Here is a 24,117-nt window from a genome sequence, read left to right on the forward strand (position 1 = left end):
GCCAAGGCAGACAGATCACGAGGTCAAGAGATCAAGACCACCTTGGCCAATATGGTGAAACCCCATCTCTACCAAAAATACAAAAGTTCGCTGGGCATGGTGGTGCGCACCTGTAGTCCCAGCTACTAGGGAAGCTGAGGCAGGAGAGTTGCTTGAACCTGGGAGGCAGATGTTGCAGTGAGCCGAGATCACACCACTGCACTCCAGCCTGGCAACAGAGTGAGATTTCGCCTAAAAAAAAAAAAAAGATTTTATTTGGAGCAAAGTTTTAGTGAACCCTTGGAAGAAAACTGCACTATATCTTAAAAGCACTTCATCCCATTCCCCACTGTAACTGGGAACATCTCACTGACCCTAATTTCTCTCAGTTTCCAGATCTACAGCTATCTCCCACCCTCCACCTCAGATCCTGAGGTTTTTCTCTACCCTTTGAAATTCTTCACACCTATCTTTACCCTAGAGTTCCAGTATCTACCATGAGTGTATGTTCCAAATATTATATAGGACATATTTATACTAAAATGCTATTCCTTTTTTATCTGAATTTCAAATTTTATGTTTTTGTATTCTGTATTTTTTCTAAATCTGGAAACTATCCCTCTGAGTCATCTCTCTGCTTTCCCCAGGGACACAGGAGAAAACTCAGGTTTCCTCTCTCTTTATTAAATAAGTTCTTTACTTCATCCTCTCCCATCCAGGCAAAACCCAGAGAAAACCACTTTTCTCACTTCTTTCCCTTAGAACAAATATTTGATTTGTTTTCAATAGTAGAGTTGTTTCTTTCTATCTCTGTCATATATCATCTATCTTTCAACATGTTTGCATTTAACAAGTTAGAGTGATTTGTTTTCCAGTTTTATTCTCCTGTTTGGTTTTACATTAACTGCTTGATAGTGTGATTTGGAAAGTTGTCCCCCTCTGCTAAGGGAGAATAGAGTAGCATCCATTGGTAGGACTGGGGAATTCTGCATGGAAAGATGGCATCTGAAAAGCACTAGACCGAATGGAACCCACTTCTCCATCCCCAATGTTTAAAGTTAATTCTAACTACAAGGAGCACTTGATGGTAGGAAGCTATTATACCAGATATCACAAGTATCTCTATTTTCCAGAAATATCCTTTGCACATCATTTGCCAATTTTCTAAAGAAAAACATCCAGCAGTAGTTATCTAATTTTACCTGCATTTAAAAAGAGAAGCCTCTCTTTATAAGACAATAATAAATTGTGAATAATTGATAATACTACATCAGATAATTTCCCAAATTTATATCAAGAAGTATCAGTTTATTGAGAAAAGTCAAGAAAAAAGAATTCTGGGGCCAGATCAATCAGAGAGAGTTTGCCTTTTCTCTATTCTTTGATGAAGTCAGTGATATGATGGTAAATGTTTAATGACTGGATATCTGGGAGAAACACCGGACTTGTAAGGTCTTCCAATTTATGTGGCTTAAGTACTCCTATTATGGCTGATTTTAAGCTGCCAATATGATACCACCAAACATGGAGTTGGTTACAGGTGTGCAGTAGCTCAACATTATATAGTATTTCTACCACAGAGATACAGTAGACATAAACCTCAAGAGCATAGATAACAGAGTTAGTAGCAAAAGGAAGTGATGAGTTTTGAGGATTTATTACTGTTATTCATAATATCCCTTAAGGAGTAAATTATATAATTTAATGTTTAATAGTGACTATGTTAAACAACTGGCTCCTACAATTTCTGAACATTTTGCAAACAGCCATCCAGAATCCACAAGAGCCAACTCCAGCTTACCACTTAGAGTATTTCATAGCTCAGATATTCCTAGAGAAAGGCTCTAATCCGTCTACCATGGTTGTGGTGTCTCTTTTGACCCTGTTAGCCATGTCCCAGGAGGTGAACATGGCTATAGAAACCTAATAGAAGAGAAGTTTCTGGAGGAAAATTGGCTTATTGGTTGGGTATACCCCCTAAAACGTACTGCAATCCCTATTTTATCTATGACTGTATCCTCCAAGCAATTATTAAAATAGTATTCCTATGAGACTGCCCAAGAAATGTGTTTTGAGCAACTGGGGCATCCATAGTCAGTATAAAGAAGATAGAGTTGGTAATGGTCATCTGTGATGGTGGTTTCATACCTTTCTGCATATATACTGTTTTAGGGATTTAAAAAACATACTAACCCAGCATCTTTTTAGGTAGACATCTCTAAGTTTGGACATTTGCAAAGAATGCAATTTCTGGTGTACTGTACATGTTGGGACTTATTTGTAAAAAAAAAATTTTTTATTGCATTTTAGGTTTTCAGGTACATGTGCAGAACATGCAAGATAGTTGCATAGGTACACACATGGCAGTGTGTTTTGCTACCTTCCTCCCCTTTACCCACATTTGGCATTTCTCCCCAGGCTATCCCTCCCCAGCTCCCCCGCCCCCACTGTCCCTCCCCTATTCCCCCAATAGACCAAAAATTATATTACTCATTTAAATGTATCTAATGTAACTTAAACGTCAAACCTATTTAATACTTAGTTTCATTCATTTAATAAATGTACAAACCATTTGCATCATTGCTTTTTCCCCTTGAATTCGTATTTCTATTCCCTACAACATTTTACCTAATAAAATACAGCTGATACTTGAAAGTCTTTCATTCATCAATCTATAGAAATAGGCTTATATTTGAAAGTTCTTCATTGATTAATCTGTATTTTCCCATAAAAATGTATATGCATGTTTAGATTTAGTTATCTTTACAATTATTAATAATAAGAAAGTCAGCTCTGCTGGAAGTCAAGACCATACTGCAGCTCTGAGAAGTATTTTGAAGTGACTGCTACTTTCTTACTAATGACATCCAAACTCCACTTCCTTCCTCTGTTCCTACCACTCAAGAGAATTACTAAGGTACCCAATTGTTAAACTATCTAGCTTCTTGACATTATATGATACAAATATGGCCCTGCTTCTCTTAGCTCTCCTTAAAATCTAGCACAAGCTCAAATCTTAGAAGAAACTCCTCTCAACTCCCTCTTACCAATACACCATGGTTTCCTTGGTCTGTGCTCTCCTCTACTTGGACAAGCTAAATAAACCTAACTTTAACTTGGTATTCTCCTGGTAGCCTTTAACTGGTGGTTTCAACAATAGGTACACTTAATACCATATAAATACATCACAATTTTTTAAGCAAATATAATATTTGTTGAAAATGCATCTCTTGGCTGGGCACAGTGGCTCACGCCTGTAATCCCAGCAGTTTGGGAAGCTGAGGCAGGCAGATCACTTGAAGCGAGGAGTTAGAGAGCACTCTGTCCAACTAGGTGAAACCCTGTTTCTATTAAAAAGCAAACAAACAAAAAATTAGCCAGGCATGGTGGTGCACACCTGTAATCCCAGCTACTTGGGAGGCTAAGACAGAATTGCTTAAACCGGGAGGCAGAGGTTGCAGTGAGCAGACATCATGCCACTGTACTACAGCCTAGGCAACAGGGTAAGACTCTGTCAAAAAAAGAAAAGAAAAGAAAGGAAAGAAAAGAAAGAAAGAAAAGGAAGGGAGGGAGGGAGAGAAAGAAAGAAGAAAGGAAGGAAGGAAAGAAAAGAAAAGAGAGAGAGGGAGGGAGGGAGGGATGTCTCATAAAGACAAATACAGCTCCTCCCATATTAGTTCATGTAGCCATAGATAGCTATTACTTATTGCTAGGTTATTATTCATTGTCAATTATACTATTACATTTTAATTTTATATTATGTAAGCACTGAGAAAACTCTCCACATATGAAAAAGTATGTCTTTTCAAAATCATTCATTTTTTAGAATTCCTGAATTGTATGCAAAAATCACATTGATTCATGATCAAAAATTATTTTGAATGGTCAGCTGACCATTGGATTTGGTCTTCCAATTTTGTTGAAAGCAAAACATTGGAAACTGCCTGGTTTGCAGAAGGATTGTAATGAAAACATTCGTTATTTATTTGTCATCTAGACAACAAAATGTCAGATGTTGCAGAGATTTTTATGCATGGTATGTACTTTAGTATATTCAGGATGAACACAGAATTATACCTCCCCTTTGGAAGAAGAAAAGAACACTATATTTGTGAAGGGCAGCATGAATACAGTGGTTCTCAGCCAAACCAGTTTTAGCAAAGAATATATATGGAAGCTGTTAAATTAAATTTAACTTAAGCTGCCTCCTTACATATTCTAAGTTCAGCCTAAAGGTTTCTCCCTACCTAGTGAACTATAACCTAACTGGATGTGTAAAGAAACTACAACCTACTTACTCTTTGACATTATACAGTACAAATCTGGCCCTGCTTCTCTTAGCTCTCCTGAAAATCTAGCACAAGTCCAAATCTTAGAAGACACTCCTCTCAACTCCCTCTTACCAATACACCATGGTTGTGCCAAACACCAAACATTTACTTTTAGCGAATCAGAGCTGGCGAACTGTTCAAACCATGTTCAAATAAAGCAAACAGTAAGCTGTAACTAATCTGGCTGTTTCTGTACTTCACTTCTGTTAAAAGAGAAACTTCAGCTGAATTAAATTTAAAAGAGTTTAATTGAGCAATGAAAGATTCGTGAATCAGGCAGCCTCCAGAATCGTAGCAGATTCAGAGAGACGCCAGGGATGCCTAGTGGTCAGAACAAATACATAGACCAAGAAAAAAAAAAAAAAGGGAAGTGATGTACGGAAATCAGAAGTGAGGTGCAGAAACATCTGGAATGGTTACAGGTTGGCGTTTGCCTCATTCGAACTGTTTGAACACTCAACAGTGCATGAGTGATTGAAGTATGGCTGCTGGGATGGGCCAAGACTGAGCTAGGTACAGGTGCTTACTTTTAGGTTAGGTTTTCAATCTTGTCTACCTTTTGTGAAAGGAAAATCTTGGTGCCCCAAATGACAAATCTAAAGGAGAAAGTAAAGCTGGCAACTACTCAGGGCAAAACCTGCCTCTCATTCTATTCAAAGTAATTCCTCTGCTCACTGAGATAGATGCATATTCTGATTGTCTTCTTTGGAAAGTTTTATCAGAAACTCAAAATAATGTAACGATTTGTCTCTCACCTCCCTGTGAGCTGAAAAACCCATCCCTGCTTTGAGTTGTCCCCACCTTTCTGGACGGAACCAATGTACATCTTAAATATATTGATTGATGTCTCATGTCTCCCTAAAATGTATGGAGTCAAGCTGTGCCCCGACTACCTTGGCCACATGTTATCAGGACTGCCTGAGGCTGTGTCACTGGCACATGTCATTAACCCTGGCAAAATAAACTTTCTAAATTAATTGAGAACTGTCTCGAATTTGTGGGTTTCACACTGTTGAGTTAGGTAAACATTCCTCCACAAGGATTCAGATATAGAAGTACGGAGTCCTTCTCAGACCACATTTAGTTTCTGTTTTCTGTACATCACTTTCCTTTTTCCATCCATAAATCTTCCACCAGGGGGCTGGCTGCGATGGAGCTGCTCTGAACCTATTCTGGTTTGGGGGGCTGTGATTCGTGAACCATCCTTTGCTCAATTAAACTCTATTAAATTTAATTTGTTTAAGGTTTTTCTTTTAAAAAAGCTGAGAGTCTGGAAATTTAATCCCTTAAAATATCCCCTTCTGTGAAGAGCTTGGAACGTCTTGTACTCTAAAGCAGAGGCAGAAACGTAGCTGAGCATGGAACCAACTGCACCAAGAGGGATTAAAAGAACTAGATGAATTGCTCTAGTGTAGATAGTCAGAGGCATCCAAATAACAATAGGTTTTACCAAGGGGGTCAACCACTCAAAATTCATGGTAGAGGCTTCCTTTCTCTAGACAGCTTAATGAGTATAGTACAAATTCGCCTCAGACAATAGCCTTTTTTTGCTTTTCGATACTTTCTTTAAGGGTGAAAGCATTGAATCAGATTCTCTTGAAATCCTGCGGCCTGGTGGAAGTCACTGATTTTTGCTAGTCTGTATTCATTGTTTTCGTGCAGACTATACTGTTTTTCTCTCAGAGGCATCTCCTCCTACCCCGAGCCTCACACTACTGGGGTTTCATTTGTTTTAAACCTTGGTTGAAGGGGCTCTCTCTCTGGAAAGTAAAAAGACAACGGATTTAGCTTCAGTCCAGGACAGAAAGCATAACGCCTGATTCCTGGATAGAACGTGCACAAGGAGAGCACGTAAGGTCTGCTCTCCGTGGGACTCAGCCCGGAGAGGCCTTGGAAATCTCTAGGTGTCAGCCCACGGAACCCCACCTAGCACAGGGACCGCTTTGCCGCTCCAGACTCCACACTCAGGCCCCAGAACACAACTCAACCTACTAGATCCAGGGAGCCAAAGCACGCAGGCGCAAACCGAGAAGCGGGAAGTAGAAGGCTAGCGGCACGGGCGCGCGCACGCGGCGTCCAGGCGAGGCGGGAGCGCGCGCTGGGGGCGGGCGCTAAAGCTCTGCCATGGGGTTCGCGGGGTACTAGGGCGCTGGGCGCCGGGCCCTCAAGCATGGCTTACAGACCGAAAAGGAATTTTCGGCAGCGCGCGGCCGATTCCAGCGACAGCGATAGCGCTGAGGAGTCGCCTGCTGAGCCTGGGACGTCGACGGAATTTCCGGCCCCGGGCCCCGCGGAGGAAGAGCCACCCTCTGGAGGAGGCCGCGCGCAGGTGGCGGGACGGCCCCACCGGATTCGGGGACCTCGCGGCCGGGGCCGAGTCTGGGCGAGCTCTCGACGCGCCACGGAAGCGGCTCCCCGCGCGGACGAAGGCTCGGGCGTCCAAGGTGACGCGGGGAAGCGGGGAGGTGACGACGGCACGGGGCGGGAAGGGGCCGCGGGGTGTCTGGCTCCTTCTCTGGGGGTTCTATAACTTGCTGCCGTCCATCAGCCATGCAGTCATATCCTGAAGGTAGTGAGCGAGTAAACAGCTAGCCTTTGAGCACTTGCTGGCTGCCTGCGTCCAGCTTTTGGACTCCTTAGAGGAGAAAAACAATCCTGTACAGTTTGGAAGTTCTTCGTTTTCACCATAAGATGACTCCACTAGTTAACTCTGTTACCAAAGTTTGTGAAGAACCTAACTTGTCACAACGGAGTTCAATAATTTCTAATACTCTTTAAGTAGGCAGAAGTTACATGTACGTTTTAGACACTTGCCCAACTTATCTTTCTTGAAAACATTTAGTCAGAATAGTACAAGAATCTAGGTTTTGGAACATTCCCCTTTGCCTGTTTTCTTTTTTTCACCAATTATTTGCAAAAACTACTAAAAATAATATATACAACACGAAGGAGCATGATAGAGCTTCGTGACACTGTAGATTTTGCCGGTAATGGTGTTAAATACAGTGTTCATTTTGAAGTACCTTTGAGTTCTTAAATACAGGTTTAAGGCAGCCTAAAGTTGTTTACATAAAATGTGCTGCTCTGAGTTTGAATTGTAGCTTAATGAGGAATACAGTTTTTGGTTAGCCTTGGATCTGAAATCTTCCGACTATTTTTTATTCTCATTAAAGTGATTTTTAATTAATTTCTTCATTGAGAAGTAACAATTTTATATACTTAATGGTGCACAACATGATGTTCAAAATGTGTCTAAAGTGGCTAAATGGAGCTGATTAATATTTGCATTACCTCAGATACTTTTTTTGTGGTGAGAACGCTTAAAAATCTGCCCTTAGTAATTTTCAAGCATGCAGTGCATTGTTATTAACTTTAGTCACTGTGTTGTAGGATAGAATTCCTCTTGTCCGATTAAAGTGTTGTGCCGTTTGACCAGTTTCTCCCCAACCACCCTCAACCCCAGTCCCTGCTAACCACTAGGAGACTCTCTGCTTCTGTGATTTCTGATTTCCACCTTTGAGGAATACACATTTGAGATCGTGAGATGTTTGTCTCTCTGTGCCTTTTTTATTTCACGTAACATGATGTCCTCCAGGTTTATGGTCTTCGTGATTTCTTGGTTTTTCTTGTGACCTTCTGTTTGTCTAAAGTTTCCATGATTTTTGTCTCTGTTCTCTGGTTAAACTTTGTAGATGAAAATCGAAGTCATTTCTATGTTTTCTCTTGCCTTCTAGAATAGTGGTTCCCAAACTTTTGGTATTTGGACCTCTTTAGATCTTAGAAATGATTAAGGATTCCAAAGAGCTTTTGTTTCAGTAGGTTATATCTATCAATATTTACCATACTAAAAACAAAAATAAAATGGATTAATTCATTGAACAAATCTGTTGCATGTAAGAACAAGTAAGATTTTTGTGAAAAAATATTTCCCAAAAAGAATAGTAGCATTGTTTTCAATTTGCAGATGTCTTCAATGTCTGGCAAAATATTAATAGAAGATAGCTGAATTCTCGTAGCTGTTTCTGCTTTTAATCTGTCGTGCTATGTTGTTCTGGTTGAAGAATTTGAAGAAAATACAGCCTCTGACAGATAAATGGTTAAGACCAATACTTAATCGCCTTTTTAGATCGAGGGTGTTGTGCTTTAATATGACAAAGCTCAAAGAGTAATAAACTAACCGTCCTTAAAAGTTAGTTGCCCCATGTAATCTTAAACCATAGGATTAAATTTGGGGTGTGCTTACATAAAACTCTGTTCTGTTTTGTACTTTGGATCTTTTACTCCTGCACGGTTGGTAACATCTTGCATTATTTGGAAAGTTCATTACCTGAGTTTGCAGCTCTTGCAAATGTTGGAGCATTTTATTGTACAACACCAAAAAAAAAATCACTTAGTATTACCACTGATTAATCAGTCTTTAAGTATTGGAAAGCTGTTAGGTTCACAGTAGAGAAAATAGATTTTTCAAAATCTCAATTTTCACTTGAAATCTCTCATTCTGGAAGTGATAGTTACAACTTAGCTCATGTCTGAGGAAATGTAAGATAGCCGTCTGAATAACTAGTTTGTTTGTTAGTCATTCTTTCAAGAAAATGATGCTTCTCCTTAAAAACAATGTCTAGTTCAGCTTGCAACACAGTCACACAAATGCTTTTCCTTAAGGCAGTCGTTACATATCAAGATGCAGCCAAAGTGCCTTATGCAAACTTCCATTTTGTCACAAAGAATATTAAACACGTGTGTACTCAAGGGTCAAAATTTGATAAAATAAGAATTTTTTAATTACTTTTTGAAGAGCAACTGGCTTTTATTTGCCAGTGTGCAGTGATGAAAAATACCATAACTGCTACAACAAATTGATTCATGCTAAGGGGATAGCTGTTTTACCCACCACTGCCTTTGCTTCATTAGATAAATGTCAACATGGCAAAAACAATAAATAACATGTTAGTATTGTGATTAAAGTAGTTTTGATTTCCCAGACTCTCTGAAAGAGTCTCAAGGACCTCCGGGAATTGATAAACCATGCTTTGAGAACCACTGCTTTGGTGTTAATCCACTTTGGAAACAGGTATGGGTTGTCATAATGGCAGTTATCTAAGAAAGATGTGAGCTGCAGCTGCATTTTAAGTTTTGATTTTACTCTAGCCTTTTTTGAACTGTATGTAGGTCTTCTAACTAAGGTAGAAATTAAAATTAATGAGTACTATGTAATCTTATGTTTTAAGATTACTCATAAACGTGTAGATTTATTGTGGGTTAACAAATCCTTTCTTGGCAATAATGTCAAGAATTCCTTTATTTTACTCACTTAATTTTCACAACACCCCTATGGTTTTTATCTTGATGTTATCTTTAACAGATTACTTGAATTTAACAGGCTATGTGACCTTCCCAAATCATGCACTGAAAAGATAAACCCGTGGTTTAATTTTGACCAAAGTGCTTCTTACAATATTTCTTGCTACCAGCCACTGAACTATGGCATACTCTAAAGAGAGCCTAAACTCTGGAGTTGGATGGGATTAGGTTGAAAGCCCTGCTTCTCCACTCATTGTGTTGGTATTCTTCATCCTCACCATCCTTAGCTCATCAGAAATAGCGTTTACTTTATAGAACTACGAGTATTAAATAAGTCATGTAAAACAGATTTCAATGTGTCTAGCACATAGTATACATTAAATCTTGTTTTTCTTTTCTACTTATTCACTGTTATTACTTTTCTAAATATTACTTCAATTTTTGTCTCTTTTTTTTTTTTTCTCTAATGCCTGCTTCCCTCTTCTCATTACATCTTTTTGGAAATATATTATTAGATGCCTAGATAATACAGATAAGATCTTTGTACACTTAGTAGATCATTCAGTTGTTTAAGGAAGATGGGAAGTTGGAGGAAGATCAATATGTCTACTTTAATATGTGGAGTAGGTTTAAAACACCATATTATGCATATGCCATGTATTCAGATTTTCAATTACTGATTCCATTATTTTGACTCTTATTATGTTTTTGAAATGTCCTGTTAGAATCCAGAACAGTTGATGTGTCAACAGATGAAGAGGATGAAATACATCACTCCTCGGAACGTAAGGATGATCAGGGTTTGTCTTCTGACAGCTCTAGCTCTCTTGGAGAAAAAGAACTGTCATCAGCAGGTTAGTAATTTGTATGATTTTGGTTAAGAATTTTATTTTTAATACAGTGTTTTTGATATATTTATTGATAACAAAACAAACGCTAGTGACATGGGGCAAGTAGGTTATTAATAATGATTGTCAGAGTGCCCAAATTGACTGCTCATTTTTACTACATTTTAACATGCACAGGTCAGACAGCTTATAAGTATCAGAGGTAGGATATAAACCCAGTCTTTTCTAGAGCCTGTATTCTTCTTAACCAGTGTGCTATGCTGGGTGATTGACACTGACACCTGAAGGATGGTAAGAATTTGTCATGGAGGACGTTTCAGGTATAGGATGTAGCATATTTGAAACTCTAGAGAAGGTATATAATATGTGCAGGAAACTAAAACTAGCTCTGTTTGGTGGAAGCTATTTGGTTGGGAGTTTAAGGAAAAGAAAACAGGAGGGACAAATTGGAGTCATATTTATACAGGGCTTAGGCAACCACTGAATATTTTATGCAGATGACATGAAAGTTTTTGTGTCTTAGAAAGATCAGTCTAGTTCAGGAGTTGGCAAATCTGGCCCACCACCTGTTTTTATAAGCGAAGTTTTATTAAAACACAGTCCCCGTCTTTCAATTACTTATTGTTTGTGAGTGTTTTTGCACTGTAGCAGCAGAGTTGAGAAGTTGCAACAAAGAACTTATGGCCTGCAAAGTCAAAAATATTTATCTAGTCTCTTAGAGAGGTTTATAACTTGTTTTGTCCTTTTTCAGTGTAGTGAAGCCTAGGATGCTTTATGAGAAAATAAAGTAAAATACGTAGCTTTGTAAAGGAAACAAATTATATTGAAATAAAATTATTAAAATATGTTTTATAAGGCTTATAATACAGTAATAAGTGCTTCTTTATTAGTTATTAAATAACAACAACCAGTAGCTCTGTAACCTTATAATTTTTTTTCTTCTCTATGTCCACAAGCTACAGAAATACTAAGTGATTAAGCCAGTATTAAGAATTGAAATCTAGTAAACAGTTGAAGCCTTGTCTAGATTCTGGATATAGTGCTATTCAGTAGAATTTTCTGTGGTTTAGAAAAATTTTCTATCTTCACTGTCCATATGGTAGCCAGTAGTCACAAGTGGCTGTTGAGCTCTTCAGATGTGGAACTGAGAAATTGTGCAACTGAGAAATTGAATTTTTAGTTATATTTTAATAGTCACACTGGGCTAGTGACTACTGTACCAAACAATGCTACTATACAAGATGGATTAAACCTGGTGGATTAAACCAGGTGTGGTGGCTGACACCTGTAATCCCAGCACTTTGGGAGGCCGAGGCAGGTGGATCACCTGAGGTCAGGAGTTCAAGACCATCCTGTCCAACATGGTGAAACCCCATATCTACTAAAAATACAGAAATTAGCTGGGCATGATGGCACGCACCTGTAATTCAGGGGACTTGAACCTGGGAGGCAGAGGTTGCAGTAAGCTGAGATCACACTTTACTCCAGCCTAGGTGACAGAGCAAGACTCCATCTCAAACAAACAACCCAAAAAAGATTGTGTTGGTGTATTAAATAGCATAAGAAAGTGATTGAAAAGTGTTTTGGCAGCACTGCCCACCTAAGAAGAGAGGGCATCATTTGAAAATATATGAGACCATTTTAATGATTATAGTGGTTGAGTTGTTGCTCGCACATAGTGCCCTGGAAGCAAGGGATGATAAATGTCCTACAGGAGTCCAGAACAGTTCGGCATGGTGAATTGCCCCTCCCCCATGCTCCATTGAGAAACACTGATTAAAAATTGAAAACTTGTCCTGTGAGGAATACCAGAAAGTTCAAAGGACTTATTGGCTGAGAAGAAAAGATGGAGGAATGTGTTAATTTTAGGTGCTGGCATATGGAAGGAGAGCCTTTATTCTGTGTTCAGGTGATAGAACTATTAGAATAATTCAGTAATGGAATACCTGCCTTGAAATAGTCCCTCTAGCAGAGATTCCTTTTTACCAATAGATGGTAATTTACCTCTCAGCCCTAGATGATTGTATATCAGATAGGATGATGTATATGAAGAATTATTCATGAGTTATAAATCTGTAAAAACATGATATATTTATTATTGAACAATATGCTGACCTTATTGATTCATCCCAGGTCTGCCCACCATCTGCTGTGTGAGAACCATTGAACCAGGTATTGGATATGCAGGAACAGGACAGATGGAATACTCTTCTCTTCCTTGAACTTTTACTTCTTTATTTTTGCTTGAGAGGTTACCTTTACATAGCACTAATATCTTACTCGTCAGTCCCATTACTTGTGACTTACTAATTAAACCCCATCAAGTCATTTGCAGGTGGATCACTTCCAAAATAAGTATTTCTGTGTCCTTATTCATATACCTGAGTATTTGAACCTAAATGTCTTATCTTAACCCTGCCTACACATTAAAATCCTCGAGGGAGCTATAAAAACATACTTCTGATTAGCTCTGCCTCAGATCAACATCTGAATCTCTGGTATGGAGGACTGGGTATCAGTAGTTTGTCAAGCTTCTCAGATGACTCAGATGTGTAGCCAGAGTTGAGAATTTTTACCATAACCTGCTGTGATGATTTTGAATCTTAAATGCTTTGGAAGGAGGAAGAAATACCTGACCTCCATCATGTCCCTGACAGTAGTCTATAAATAAATACTAGTCTATAAAAAAGTAAATCACCTGATTTTATATTACTTGTTTTTGATAAATATTTATTGATTTCTTTATTGCTTCATGAGTCACTCAAGCACTTTTAATTTTCCCTAGGGCTGATGTCAAGCATATTGGTCTGTGATTTCTAAAATCTCTTTTTTTGTTTGTTTCAGACATTGGAGCTTTTGTGCATCTCCAAGTACATGGCATTTTCTGTTTATTTTTCAAAGAATTTGGGTCAATTTGTGGGAACGTTTAGAAAACTCACTTGAGCCTCAGTACCTTGACATCTCTTTAGTACTTTAAGTGCTTAAAATGGTGAAAATTTCTCTTGCTATTTCTTTAATGTAGTATTTTTCTTAAGAAACCGTTTTTTCCAGAATGAAGATAAATTTCATCTTAGATCATGCATGAAGAAACTTGTTTTAAATTGTAGGAGTTTATGCTAATGATGTTTATACTGTACAAAACAAAGGAAAAAATAAAGACTCTTAAGAGTTGTCATTTAAAATTTTTCACCTGGTAAATAAACCCGGTTATTTTCTTTTCACTTTGTAACGTCTCATGTTTATTGATGTGGGGCTCACTACAGAACTGCAGAGGCTGATTTGGCTTTACTTTGTTGCTGTTTGTAGTCTCTTTCTGATTTCTTACAAGTGTGGGTGCTTGGTAAGTCAGACTGGTCTGTCATTGATTCTTTTAACTTCTGCAGCTTTTGGAAATACTTTAGGAAAATGGTGCTTTTTTTCTTTTTCTTAAATGTGAGGAATATTTACTTATCTTGATCTTTGGTTTTTAGTGTCCTCCTCTTTGTTTTCTTCAGTCGAGATCCCAGATGCAGCTTTTATTCAGGCAGCTCGCAGAAAACGTGAATTGGCCAGAGTGCAAGATGACTATATTTCTTTGGATGTAGAACATGCCTCCACCATCTTTGGTATGAAGAGAGAGAGTGAAGACGACCCTGAGAGTGAGCCTGATGACCATGAGAAGAGAATACCATTTACCCTGAAACCTCAAACACTTAGACAAAGGATGGTTGAGGAATCAAGTATGTATTTGTCAATATATGAAGCTTAGGTTATTTTTCATTAGAATATAATATTATGAGAGAATCTCCATAAAAAATGTAATGTGCTTCACATTATAGAGTGTGGATACTGGTTTTTAATATCAATTTGATCCATGATATTATGACCTCTAAAGGATGTATCTGTATCAAAATGTTATTATCAAGGAATGTGTGTAATAATGGTTATTAATGCCTGACCCCCACTTGATCTTTTTTGACAGATTAAAAAAATGTGCAGTATCTTATTTTCAAAACATTAAAAACAATCATTGTCACATTTATAAATATTTTTTAACATGGAAGCATCTACAGAGATTTTTAGATGTCATGTATTAAAATCTCTGCTATAATAAAAAATTCTTCACATTTCTCATTTATAATATGAGGTTTTTGTAACCTTAAATAATATTTTTTCAGAAAAATACTTAGTTCCTTACAATTTATTTTTACGTATTTTGATTCTCAGGTAGTAATTGAGAGATCTTTGATAAGAAAAACCAAACATTTCATTCTTTCTCAGTTTTTTTGTTTGTTTGTTTGTTGTGACAGAGTTTCACTCTTGTTGCCCAGGCTGGAGTGCAATGACAATATCTCGGCTCACCACAACCTCCGCCTCCTGGGTTCAAGTAATTCTCCTGCCTCAGCCTGCCGAGTAGCTGGGAATTACAGGCATGCGCCACCACTCCTGGCTAACTTTGTATTTTTAGTAGAGACAGAGTTTCTCCATTTTGGTCAGGCTGGTCTCGAACTCCCAACTTCAGATGATCCACCTTCCTCGGCCTCCCAAAGTGCTGGGATTATGCCTGAGCCACTGTGCCTTGCTCTTTCTCAGTTTTTTACATTTCTAGGGCTGTAGTGTTTTGAGTGGGACAGTTTGGTGAGAAGAGGGCAGGTTCTGAAGTCAGATCCCAGGATCCAACTTCCAGCTTCAACATAGTCTTAGGACAGTTATTTAACCTCCCAATATCTGAGTTTCCTAATTTGTGAAATGAGGGCAGTAATAGTGCCTTCTTCCCAGAATTATTGTGAAGAATAAATAACACACGTAAAGTGATACTAAGCCTGTATACACTAAGCTAAAAAAAGTTGGCTGTTGCAATTAAAATGGAAAAATATTAAACATTTACATGTGAACTTTTTTTTCCCCTAGAAAACAGATACGAAGAAACAAGTCAAGAAAGTCAGGAGGATGAAAAGCAAGATATTTGGGTACAACAACAAATGAGGAAAGCAGTTAAAATCATAGAGGTAATCATTGTTTATACCATGTGTATTAGATTCCTATGGCTGGTATAACAAATTACCACAAAGTTGGTGATGCAAAAGTGTTGTTCGAGGGTGCCATACCCTGTTCATTGGGCACCAGATGTTGGGAACCAGCCCAACCCCATGCGTGGGTGCTCTTAATGATGGCAGTGATGAGGGATTGAGAAAGGGAAACAAAGACAGAGACACAAGAAGTTACAACATGGGTCTAGGGGACCAATGCAAGCATGGAAAACATGTTGGCCCTGAGCTCTGGGCTCCAAACACTTTTATTATGTGCACAATCTCATTGATCTTATGGGCATGGAAGGGGAGGGTAAAGGAGTAGGTAAGACAGCCAGGTGGAGAGCACTTCAGATCCTTGTAAGACATGCTAAACTAGTGCTCTAAGCATCCTAATAGCACTTGAGATCCTTCTAAGACATGCTAAACTTACTGAGTTTATCACCGATTGTTATCACAGTGCAGCTGCAACAGAAGTATAGTGGATGAGGAGCCACCTGGTCTGACCACTCCCAATGCAACAAGGGGCTTTTATCTTCCAAGAATTGACAACATAGAGCAATTAAAATCACTCCGTATTCTGAGAACCTAGGCAGAGCCTGAGGTATTCTGTGATCTCTGCCCTGCAAAGCTTTTCTCCTCCTTGCCAGCCCCCTTATGCAAAGACCCTCCCAGATCTTGTGAGTAGAGGTGGTCTCCATTTTCAGACATCTTTGCATAAGCCCTCTTTACAAGGCCCTGGGGCAGTCTCTATGTTGAGAAGGCATTTGTGGGACCAGAGCAGTATCTTGCCTGCTCTGCAGCCACCCCGAGGTGTTCCCCGTCGTTACTGTGCTTTCAGATGGTCTTTACCTTAGGCCTTCTGTTGCCGCTTGATTTCTAATTAACTGCACCAGTAATATAGTTTAGTTTGGTGTATAAACTTCAGTGTACTCTGAGCCAAGCAAGCTTATAATTATTTAGCTAGAATTAACATAGGTCTCCCCCTGGCCATCTTGACCCATACAAAAGAACAGACATTTATTCTTTCACAGCGTGGAGGCCAAAATCTGAAGTTAAGGTGTGGGCAGCACCTTGCTTCCTCCGAAGGCCCTGGGGTGTTGAGGGTAATTTTTCCTTGCTTTTTTCAACTTCTGGTCGCTCCACGTGTTTCGTGGCTTGTACTACATAACTCCTGTCTCTGCTTCTGTCTACACGTGGCTTTCTCCATGTCTCTACTGTGTATTTTCCTCATAAGAATACTTGTCATTAGATTTAGGGCCCACTCGTAATCCAGGGTCTTTCACTTAATTACAACCACCAGGACTCTTTTTCCAAATAAAGTAATATTTATACTTTCCAGGGATTAATTCATGGATGTATCTTTTGGGAAGCCTCCATTAAGCCCACTGCACTGTGCATATTATGTTATTTTTCCACTAGATTATAAATACCTTCCACTTGAGGGTACTTTTCTTTTTAAGCTTTAATTTTTTTAGTAATTGACAGTTTATATTATACAGGTACTTAAAAGTTTAGGCCTCAAACTTCACTTTTAAATACCTGTTCTGTATAATATAAATATAACCAATTTTCTCTTCAGAAACTTTTTTTCACTTCACAATATAACAGAGACATATCACCACAATGGCATATCTGCTTCTACTACATTTTAATGATTTCATAGCAATCTAGTGAATAGATGTATTATCATTTATATATTAAATCTCATTTGACATTTATGTGATTTCTCAGAGAATTTTTTATTGTAGTGAATCCTGTGGTAAATATTATGCCCAAATACATTATACCTATGTTATGATACATAACTGCGCTACATTTCATCATACACAAATACATTTTTGTGTTTTATTTAATTTTTAAAAAGATGTAAACAAATATCCAACAATGGGGAACTTGGTACAATACAGCAGGATGGGATACTATGAAGCCCTAAAAATGTTATTAGAAACCAAAACCCAAGAGGCTGAGGCTTGGGTCATTTGAGTCCAGGAGTTCAAGACCAGCCTGGGCAACATGGCGAAACCCTGCCTCTACAAAAAATAGAAAAACTAGCCAGGCATGGTGGTGGTGGCACATACCTGTAGTTTGAGCTGCTTACAGTGGCTGAGGTAGGAGGATCGCTTGAACCCACGAGGTCAAGGCTGCAGTGAGCTGAGATTGTGCCACTGTGCTTTGGCCTTGGTGACAGAGTGAGACTCTGTCTCATTTAAGAAAAAAACATCAACACTAAAGCACAGATTTGGCCAGGCATAGTGACTCACACCTGTTATTCCAGCACTTTGGAAGCCCAAGGTGGGAGAATCGCTTCAGCCCAGTAGTTTGAGACCAGCCTGAACAACACAGTGAGACCTGAGCTCTACAAAAAATAAATAAAACTAGGCAGGCGTGGTGGGGCATGCCTATAGTCTCAGCTACTTGGGAGGCTGAGCTGGGAGGATCACTTGAGCCCAAGAGTTCAAGGGTAGAGTGAGCTATGATCACACCACTCCACTCCAGCCTGGGCAACAGTGAGACCCTGTCACTAAAAATGAATGAATGAATGAATGAATGAATGAATGAATGAATGAATGAATGAATGAAAGTTTAAACAAATAGTGAGCTTTGAAAGAAACCTAACAAAAATGTACCGTACTGGGGGATAAAAGTTGTAGATTTGGGCTCTTGAGTCTGCTGGTGGAATGTAAGCTCTGTAAGTGTACATTAGAGTTTGCAATCAGTATACATTAGAGTTTTCCAAACTTTCTCATTCATGGAGCCCTTAATGCCTTGGTAATTTTATCATGGTGCTCATAAGTCAAAAGAAGTACCAAACAATTATATTCATTAAGTAGTTAAGTCCAAATAATTTTACATAATTTATGTCCTAAGAACTAACCATTTGGAAAAATAATACAAATAAATTGAAGACAAAAAATTTTTGTTATTATTTTGAGACAGTCTCTCTCTGTTGCCCAGATTGTAGGGCAGTGGTGTGATCTCGGCTCACTGCAACCTCCGCCCCTCTTGGTTCAAGCAGTAATTCTGCCTCAGCCTCCCTAGTAGCTGGGACTACAGGCGTGCACTACCACACCCGGCTAATTTTTGTATTTTTAAATAGAGACAGGGTTTCACTATTTTGGCCACATGAGTCTTGAACTCCTGGCCTCAAGTGTTCCACTTGCCTTGGCCTCTCAAAGTGCTGGGATTACTGGCATGAGCCACCACGCCTGGCTTACTTTATTTTTAAATAACCAAAGTTTCTTACTAATGAGATGTGTGTTCCTGTTAGGTATTGTGTGACTTTTCAAACCTTGGAATCAAGTGAGAGTGGCAGAGGTTGGACACTGCCACTCTCATTTCCATATTGATATTCACATAATACTTATTTTATATCATAGCATCCTTCCAAAATCCAGCTCCACAAATGACTTCATCAAAAGGAATGAAACACATTCTTTTTGTTTTTGTTTTTGCTTTTGAGATAGTTTCACTCTGTTGCCCAGGCTGGAGTACAGTGGCATGATCTCGGCCCACTGCAAACTCTGCTTCCTGGGTTCAAGCAATTCTTCTGCCTCAGCCTCCAGAGTAGCTGTGAGTACAGGCACACGCCACCACGCCCAACTGATTTTTTTTGTCTTTTAGTAGAGATGGGGTTTCACTATGTTGCGTCAGCTGGTCTTAAAACTCCTGATTTCAGGCAGTCTGCCAACCTCAGCCTCCCAAAGTGCTAGGATGACAGGCATGAGCCACCATGTCTGGCCATATGGAACACGTTTTAATGTAACTGAACTAAGAGCTACTAGTCCAGCAGCTGTTGAGTACTGCATTGTTTCCCTAAAATATTTAAAATGTTTCACTATACCCCTTTGAATTTGCTAGCATGCCTTTGCACAGTTTAGGAACCACATTATGCATACAGTTTTGAATTCTGATTTCCTTGCTTGACATAAAGTACCTTCTCTTCTCTTTACATAGTTATAATAACTAATTTTAATAGCTCTATAATGTTCACTGGAGTCACTGAATCATAATCTTATTAACCATTCTTTATTTTGGATATTTGCAATCTGATTTTTTTTTCTATTAACAGATAATAATCGGTGAAGATTTAGTTATTTTTCCTCCTCTCATTTCTTTTGTTCAAATGTGTGTTTTTGGACTATTCCTTTGTAAAAAGTGCCAAGAATTTTATTATTAATCAAGAGATGAACATTTTATGGCACTTAGTATATTTTTCTCTATTGCCTTCTAAAGAAAACAGCTAAATCTCTAATGTCTCCAATATCATGGGAATATTTTACCATAAACTTGCCCTCTTCAAGCGCAAGTATATAATTGATGAAAATGGAATCTCACACTTACTTGATTTGCGATTTTATTAATTATATGAGTACATTTACTGATTCCTTTATTGAAAATCCACTATTTGCCACTATATTAGTTTTCTGTGACTCCTGTAACAAACCACCACAGACTTAGTGGCTTAAAATAAGAGAAGTTTATTCTCTCTGAGATCTGGAGGTCAGAAGTCCAAAATCAAAATGTTAGTAGAGCAACCATGCTTCCAGAAACTCTAGAAGAGAATCCACTACTTGACTCTTCTAGTTTTTGGTGGCTGTTGGCATGCCTTTTCCTGCAGCCACATCGCTCTCTGTTCCATCTTCACATCGGTGTCTTCTGTTGTGTCCCAAAATTCCCTATCTCTTAGAATGGTACATGTAATTGTGTTCAGGCCCTATCAGGATAATCCAGGCTATGCACCAAGTCTCAAAGTCTTAATTACATCTTTTGCCATATATCGAACATGAACGTGTTTTTTGTGGGGTCATCATTAGCCTGCTGAAGCCACTTACAAAGATGTACAACCTTAGCAGGAAGGGAGACAGCTAAACAAAATAATTGTAGTTAAATCCTACTGGTTCTGTGAGAGAACTCTTTGCAGGGTCCTAAGGTAGCACAGAGGAGCAAGTGGGTAGTCAGTTTTATAGGAGGGAAGGTAAATGAGCAAGTTTGAGAAAGCCTTTACAGAAGTGGTAGTACTTGAATGGGTCATTGACTGTAAAGTATCAAGAATGTTTGGAGATTTGTAGATATGAATAGTGCTGGATGGGAGGCTTGGTGAGAACTGAAATGAGAAAAGATGATGCTTCATGGAAAATATAAAATGAGTAGCTAAGCCAGTGAAATTGGCTAAATATCTGCTCGATTTTTTTCATGTGTCTTTGTCTAAAACAGAGGTTCTTCCCGATCTTCTGAACATTCCAAGCATGGTGATGATGAGCTGTGATTAGACAGAGGACATTAATGTGAAATACACCACGTTATAAGTTAGGAGTGCATTTCTTTACAAGGAACAGAAAACCCAAGTAAGAATGTCTTAAAGAAAAGTAAAAACCTTGTAATCCCAGCTACTCAGGAGGCTGAGGCAGGAGAATTGCCTGAACCCAGGAGGTGGAGGTTGCGGTGAGCCGAGATCGCACCATTGCACTCCAGCCTGGGTAACAAGAGCGAAACTCCGTCTCAAAAAAAAAGAAAAGTAAAAACTTTACCTACAAACCGTCCCGTGGACTTCCATTTATTTTTCATTGACTAGAATGGAGTTGAAGTTAAATAGATACTTCTCTCATGGAAATAGGTGTTAGGTCAACCAGACAGGTCTGTCTACCCCACAAATTAATATTCACAAAGGATTGTTGTTTCTTCAAAGACTGGGTGACTTTCTGAGAGTATATGAGATGATAACAAAAATTAGCTACGAAACTAAGCTTTTTAAAAAATATGAGTTTTAGAATTTGTGAATTTTAACTTCTAAAATGTAAAACTGTGAATTTAAAAATATTTTATTGGGACCATGAAAAATTACAAAGGCATGGAATTCTTTAGCTGGACTGTGGAACATCCAGTCCCTTTTCATGCTATTAATGTTTATAAGGTAAATTGAATGTTTTTTTTAAAAAAATCTATGTTTCTTTTTTTTTTTTTTTTTTTTTAGGAAAGAGATGTAGATCTTTCGCATAGCTGTGGATCTTCAAAAGTGAAGAAATTTGATACTTCCATTTCATTTCCACCAGTAAATTTAGAAATTATAAAGAAGCAATTAAATACTAGGTGAGTAATACTCATTTTGAAATTTACATTTGTCCTAGATATCTAATAGTGAAGATATAGCACTATATTCTTTTAGATTATTAAGTTTTAATATTAGACAGACTTATAGGGGGAAAAGAAGGATCTCCTGTGTTATACTAACAATTGATTACATTTTTGTATACAGTTGTTCCCCCATATCTGTATGTTTGCCTTCTGTAGTTTCAGTTATCAGTGGTCAAACCATGGTCCAAAAATATTAAATGGAAAATTCCAGAAATAATTCATGTGTTTTAAATTGCTTGCTCTTCTAAATAGTGTAATGACATCTCGAGCTACCCTACTTTATTCTGCCCAGGATGAGAATCATCGTTTTGTCCAGCATCTTTTTGTTCTGTAAGCCAACTGCCTGTTAGTCATATAGTAACGTTCTTCATTACCAGATGGACTGTTGCATTATCACAGTGCTTCCATTCCGGTAACCTTTATTTTACTTAATAATGGCCCCAGAGTGCAAAAGTACTATATATAATATATAAATTAGGAGGAGGAACTCAAGATGGCGCTGTGACAACAACCCAGGATTTAATCTCTCGGTTAATCTGCGGAGAGGTGAGTCAAAGCTGCATTTTCAGACTGATCTTTGTTGCCCACAGAACGGGGAAATTCCCAAGTATAAAGGAGACGCGGGACACCAGGCAGAGGCTCTGCCTGGAGAAGCTGGCAGCCGGGGTGGCGGAGGCCGGCCCTACCCAGCGATACCCACAGGGCGCACTTGTCCGGGTGCCCTGTTGAAACGGCAACCTGAGACTTGAGGGGGCTGAACTCGAGACTGAAAGGGACTTGGGCAGTGGGCCAGCCCAGGGGATTGCAGGGACACAGCGTGTGGGATAGCGCAGTGGGACAGACAGAATGGCGATTCCAAACGCTCGCTGTGGAGACCGTCCCTGAGGCGCTCCGTGGGGGAGGGGCGTCCACCATTACCGAGGCAACCCACCCCGACTGAGACACACGCCCACTGCTGACGCAGCCTGCAGTTGCCGAGGCAACCTGCCCCTACTGAGATACACGCCCACTGCTGACGCAGCCTGCCATTGCCGAGGCAACCCACTACAACAGAGAGACTCCGCTGCAGGGCGTAGCCCGTATTGGAGAACGCAGCAGAAGAGCAAGAGCCTGCAGCAACAGGGTGAGCCTCACAACAGCACGGCGGAGCCTTGGCAGTCAAATAGTGATTAGACTGCCTCCTAGCTGGGCAGGACACCTCAACAGACATCCAAAAACAAAGCCCCAACCCCCCAAGACAGAGCATTTGAGAAAAAAAGGGGTTTTTTAATGAGATCTGTTGCAGCAGAATCAAACATAGCAGCCTAACAGCCCTGAATGAACAACAGAGCTCACAGCTCAGCAATTGAGCTCCTATAAAGTACAGACTGTCTCCTCAAGCAGCTCCCTGACCCCTCTATATCCAAAAGACTGACATTTGGCAGGCATCATCCTGGGACAAAGATAGCAGAAAAAGAAACTGGTAGCATCCCTCACTGTTCCGCAGCTGCTATAGGTGTACCCCAGACAAGCAGGGCCTGGAGTGGACCTCAGCAGTCGTACAGCGAAGGGGCTAGACTCGTAGAAGGAAAACCAAGTAACAGAAATACTTCATCACCAACAATCTGGGTGTCCACTAAGAGACCCAATCGAAAAGTCAGCAACTACGCAGATGACAAGTGGATAAATCCACAAAGATGGGAAGAAACCAGCGCAAAAAGGAGGAAAACACCCGAAACCAGAACACCTCGCCTCCTAGAAAGGACCAAAACTCTTCACCAGCAAGGAAACAAAGCTGGACGGAGAATGACTGTGATGAAATGACGGAATTAGACTTCAGAAGATGGATAATGAGAAACTTTTGTGAGCTAAAAGAACATGTATTAAATCCATGCAAAGAAACTAAGAACCTTGAAAAAAGATATGAAAAAAGATTTGAAGAAATGATGACAAGAATGAATAACTTAGGAATATGAATGAACTAAAGGAGCTGAAAAACACAATACGAGCACTTCACAAAGCATGCACAAGTTTCAATAGCCGAATTGACCAAGCAGAAGAAAGAATATCTGAAGTCGAAGATCAACTCAATGAAATAAAACGAGAAACCAAGATCAGAGAAAAAAGCGCAAAAAGGAATGAACAAAGTCTCCAAGAAATGTGGGACTATGTGAAAAGACCTAATCTACATTTGATAGATGTACCAGAAGGGGACGAAGAGAATGAATCCAAGCTGGAAAATACTCTTCAGGACATCATCCAGGAAAATTTCCCCCACCTAGCAAGACAGGTCAACACTCAAATGCAGGAAATACAGAGAACACCACAAAGATGTTCCACAAGAAGAGCAACCCCAAGGCACATAATCATCAGATTCACCAGGGTTGAAATGAAGGAGAAAATACTAAGGGCAGCCAGAGAGAAAGGTCGGGTCACCCACAAGGGAAAGCCCATCAGACTCACAGCAGATCTCTCAGCAGAAACTCTACAAGCCAGAAGAGAGTGGTGGCCAATATTCAACATCCTTAAAGAAAA

At 39.2% G+C, this 24,117-nt stretch overlaps 1 protein-coding gene across 8 annotated transcripts in view; it reads left to right on the forward strand.

Annotated features, from left to right (window-relative positions):
- Positions 1–6,420: 6,420 nt before the first annotated feature.
- The window catches only part of GCFC2 (GC-rich sequence DNA-binding factor 2), a 51,007-nt gene continuing 33,310 nt past the window's right edge, over positions 6,421–24,117 (forward strand). For 7 of the 8 annotated variants that reach the window (XR_004733474.3, XR_004733475.3, XR_013526078.1 and 4 more), the window contains exons 1-5: positions 6,421–6,754; positions 10,337–10,465; positions 13,954–14,178; positions 15,350–15,447; positions 21,443–21,558. Coding sequence is in view for 4 of the 8 variants with exons in the window: in XM_035272144.3 (XP_035128035.1) it covers positions 6,481–6,754; positions 10,337–10,465; positions 13,954–14,178; positions 15,350–15,447; positions 21,443–21,558 (842 nt within the window). In the remaining 4 variants the exon portion in view is untranslated. Of the gene's footprint in view, positions 6,755–10,336; positions 10,466–13,953; positions 14,179–15,349; positions 15,448–20,685; positions 20,833–21,442; positions 21,559–24,117 lie in introns of those variants that run through there. The other variant, XM_035272146.3, reaches the window with a different exon arrangement.

Source organism: Callithrix jacchus, chromosome 14 (assembly GCF_049354715.1).
Source record: "Callithrix jacchus isolate 240 chromosome 14, calJac240_pri, whole genome shotgun sequence".
NCBI lineage: Eukaryota > Metazoa > Chordata > Mammalia > Primates > Cebidae > Callithrix > Callithrix jacchus.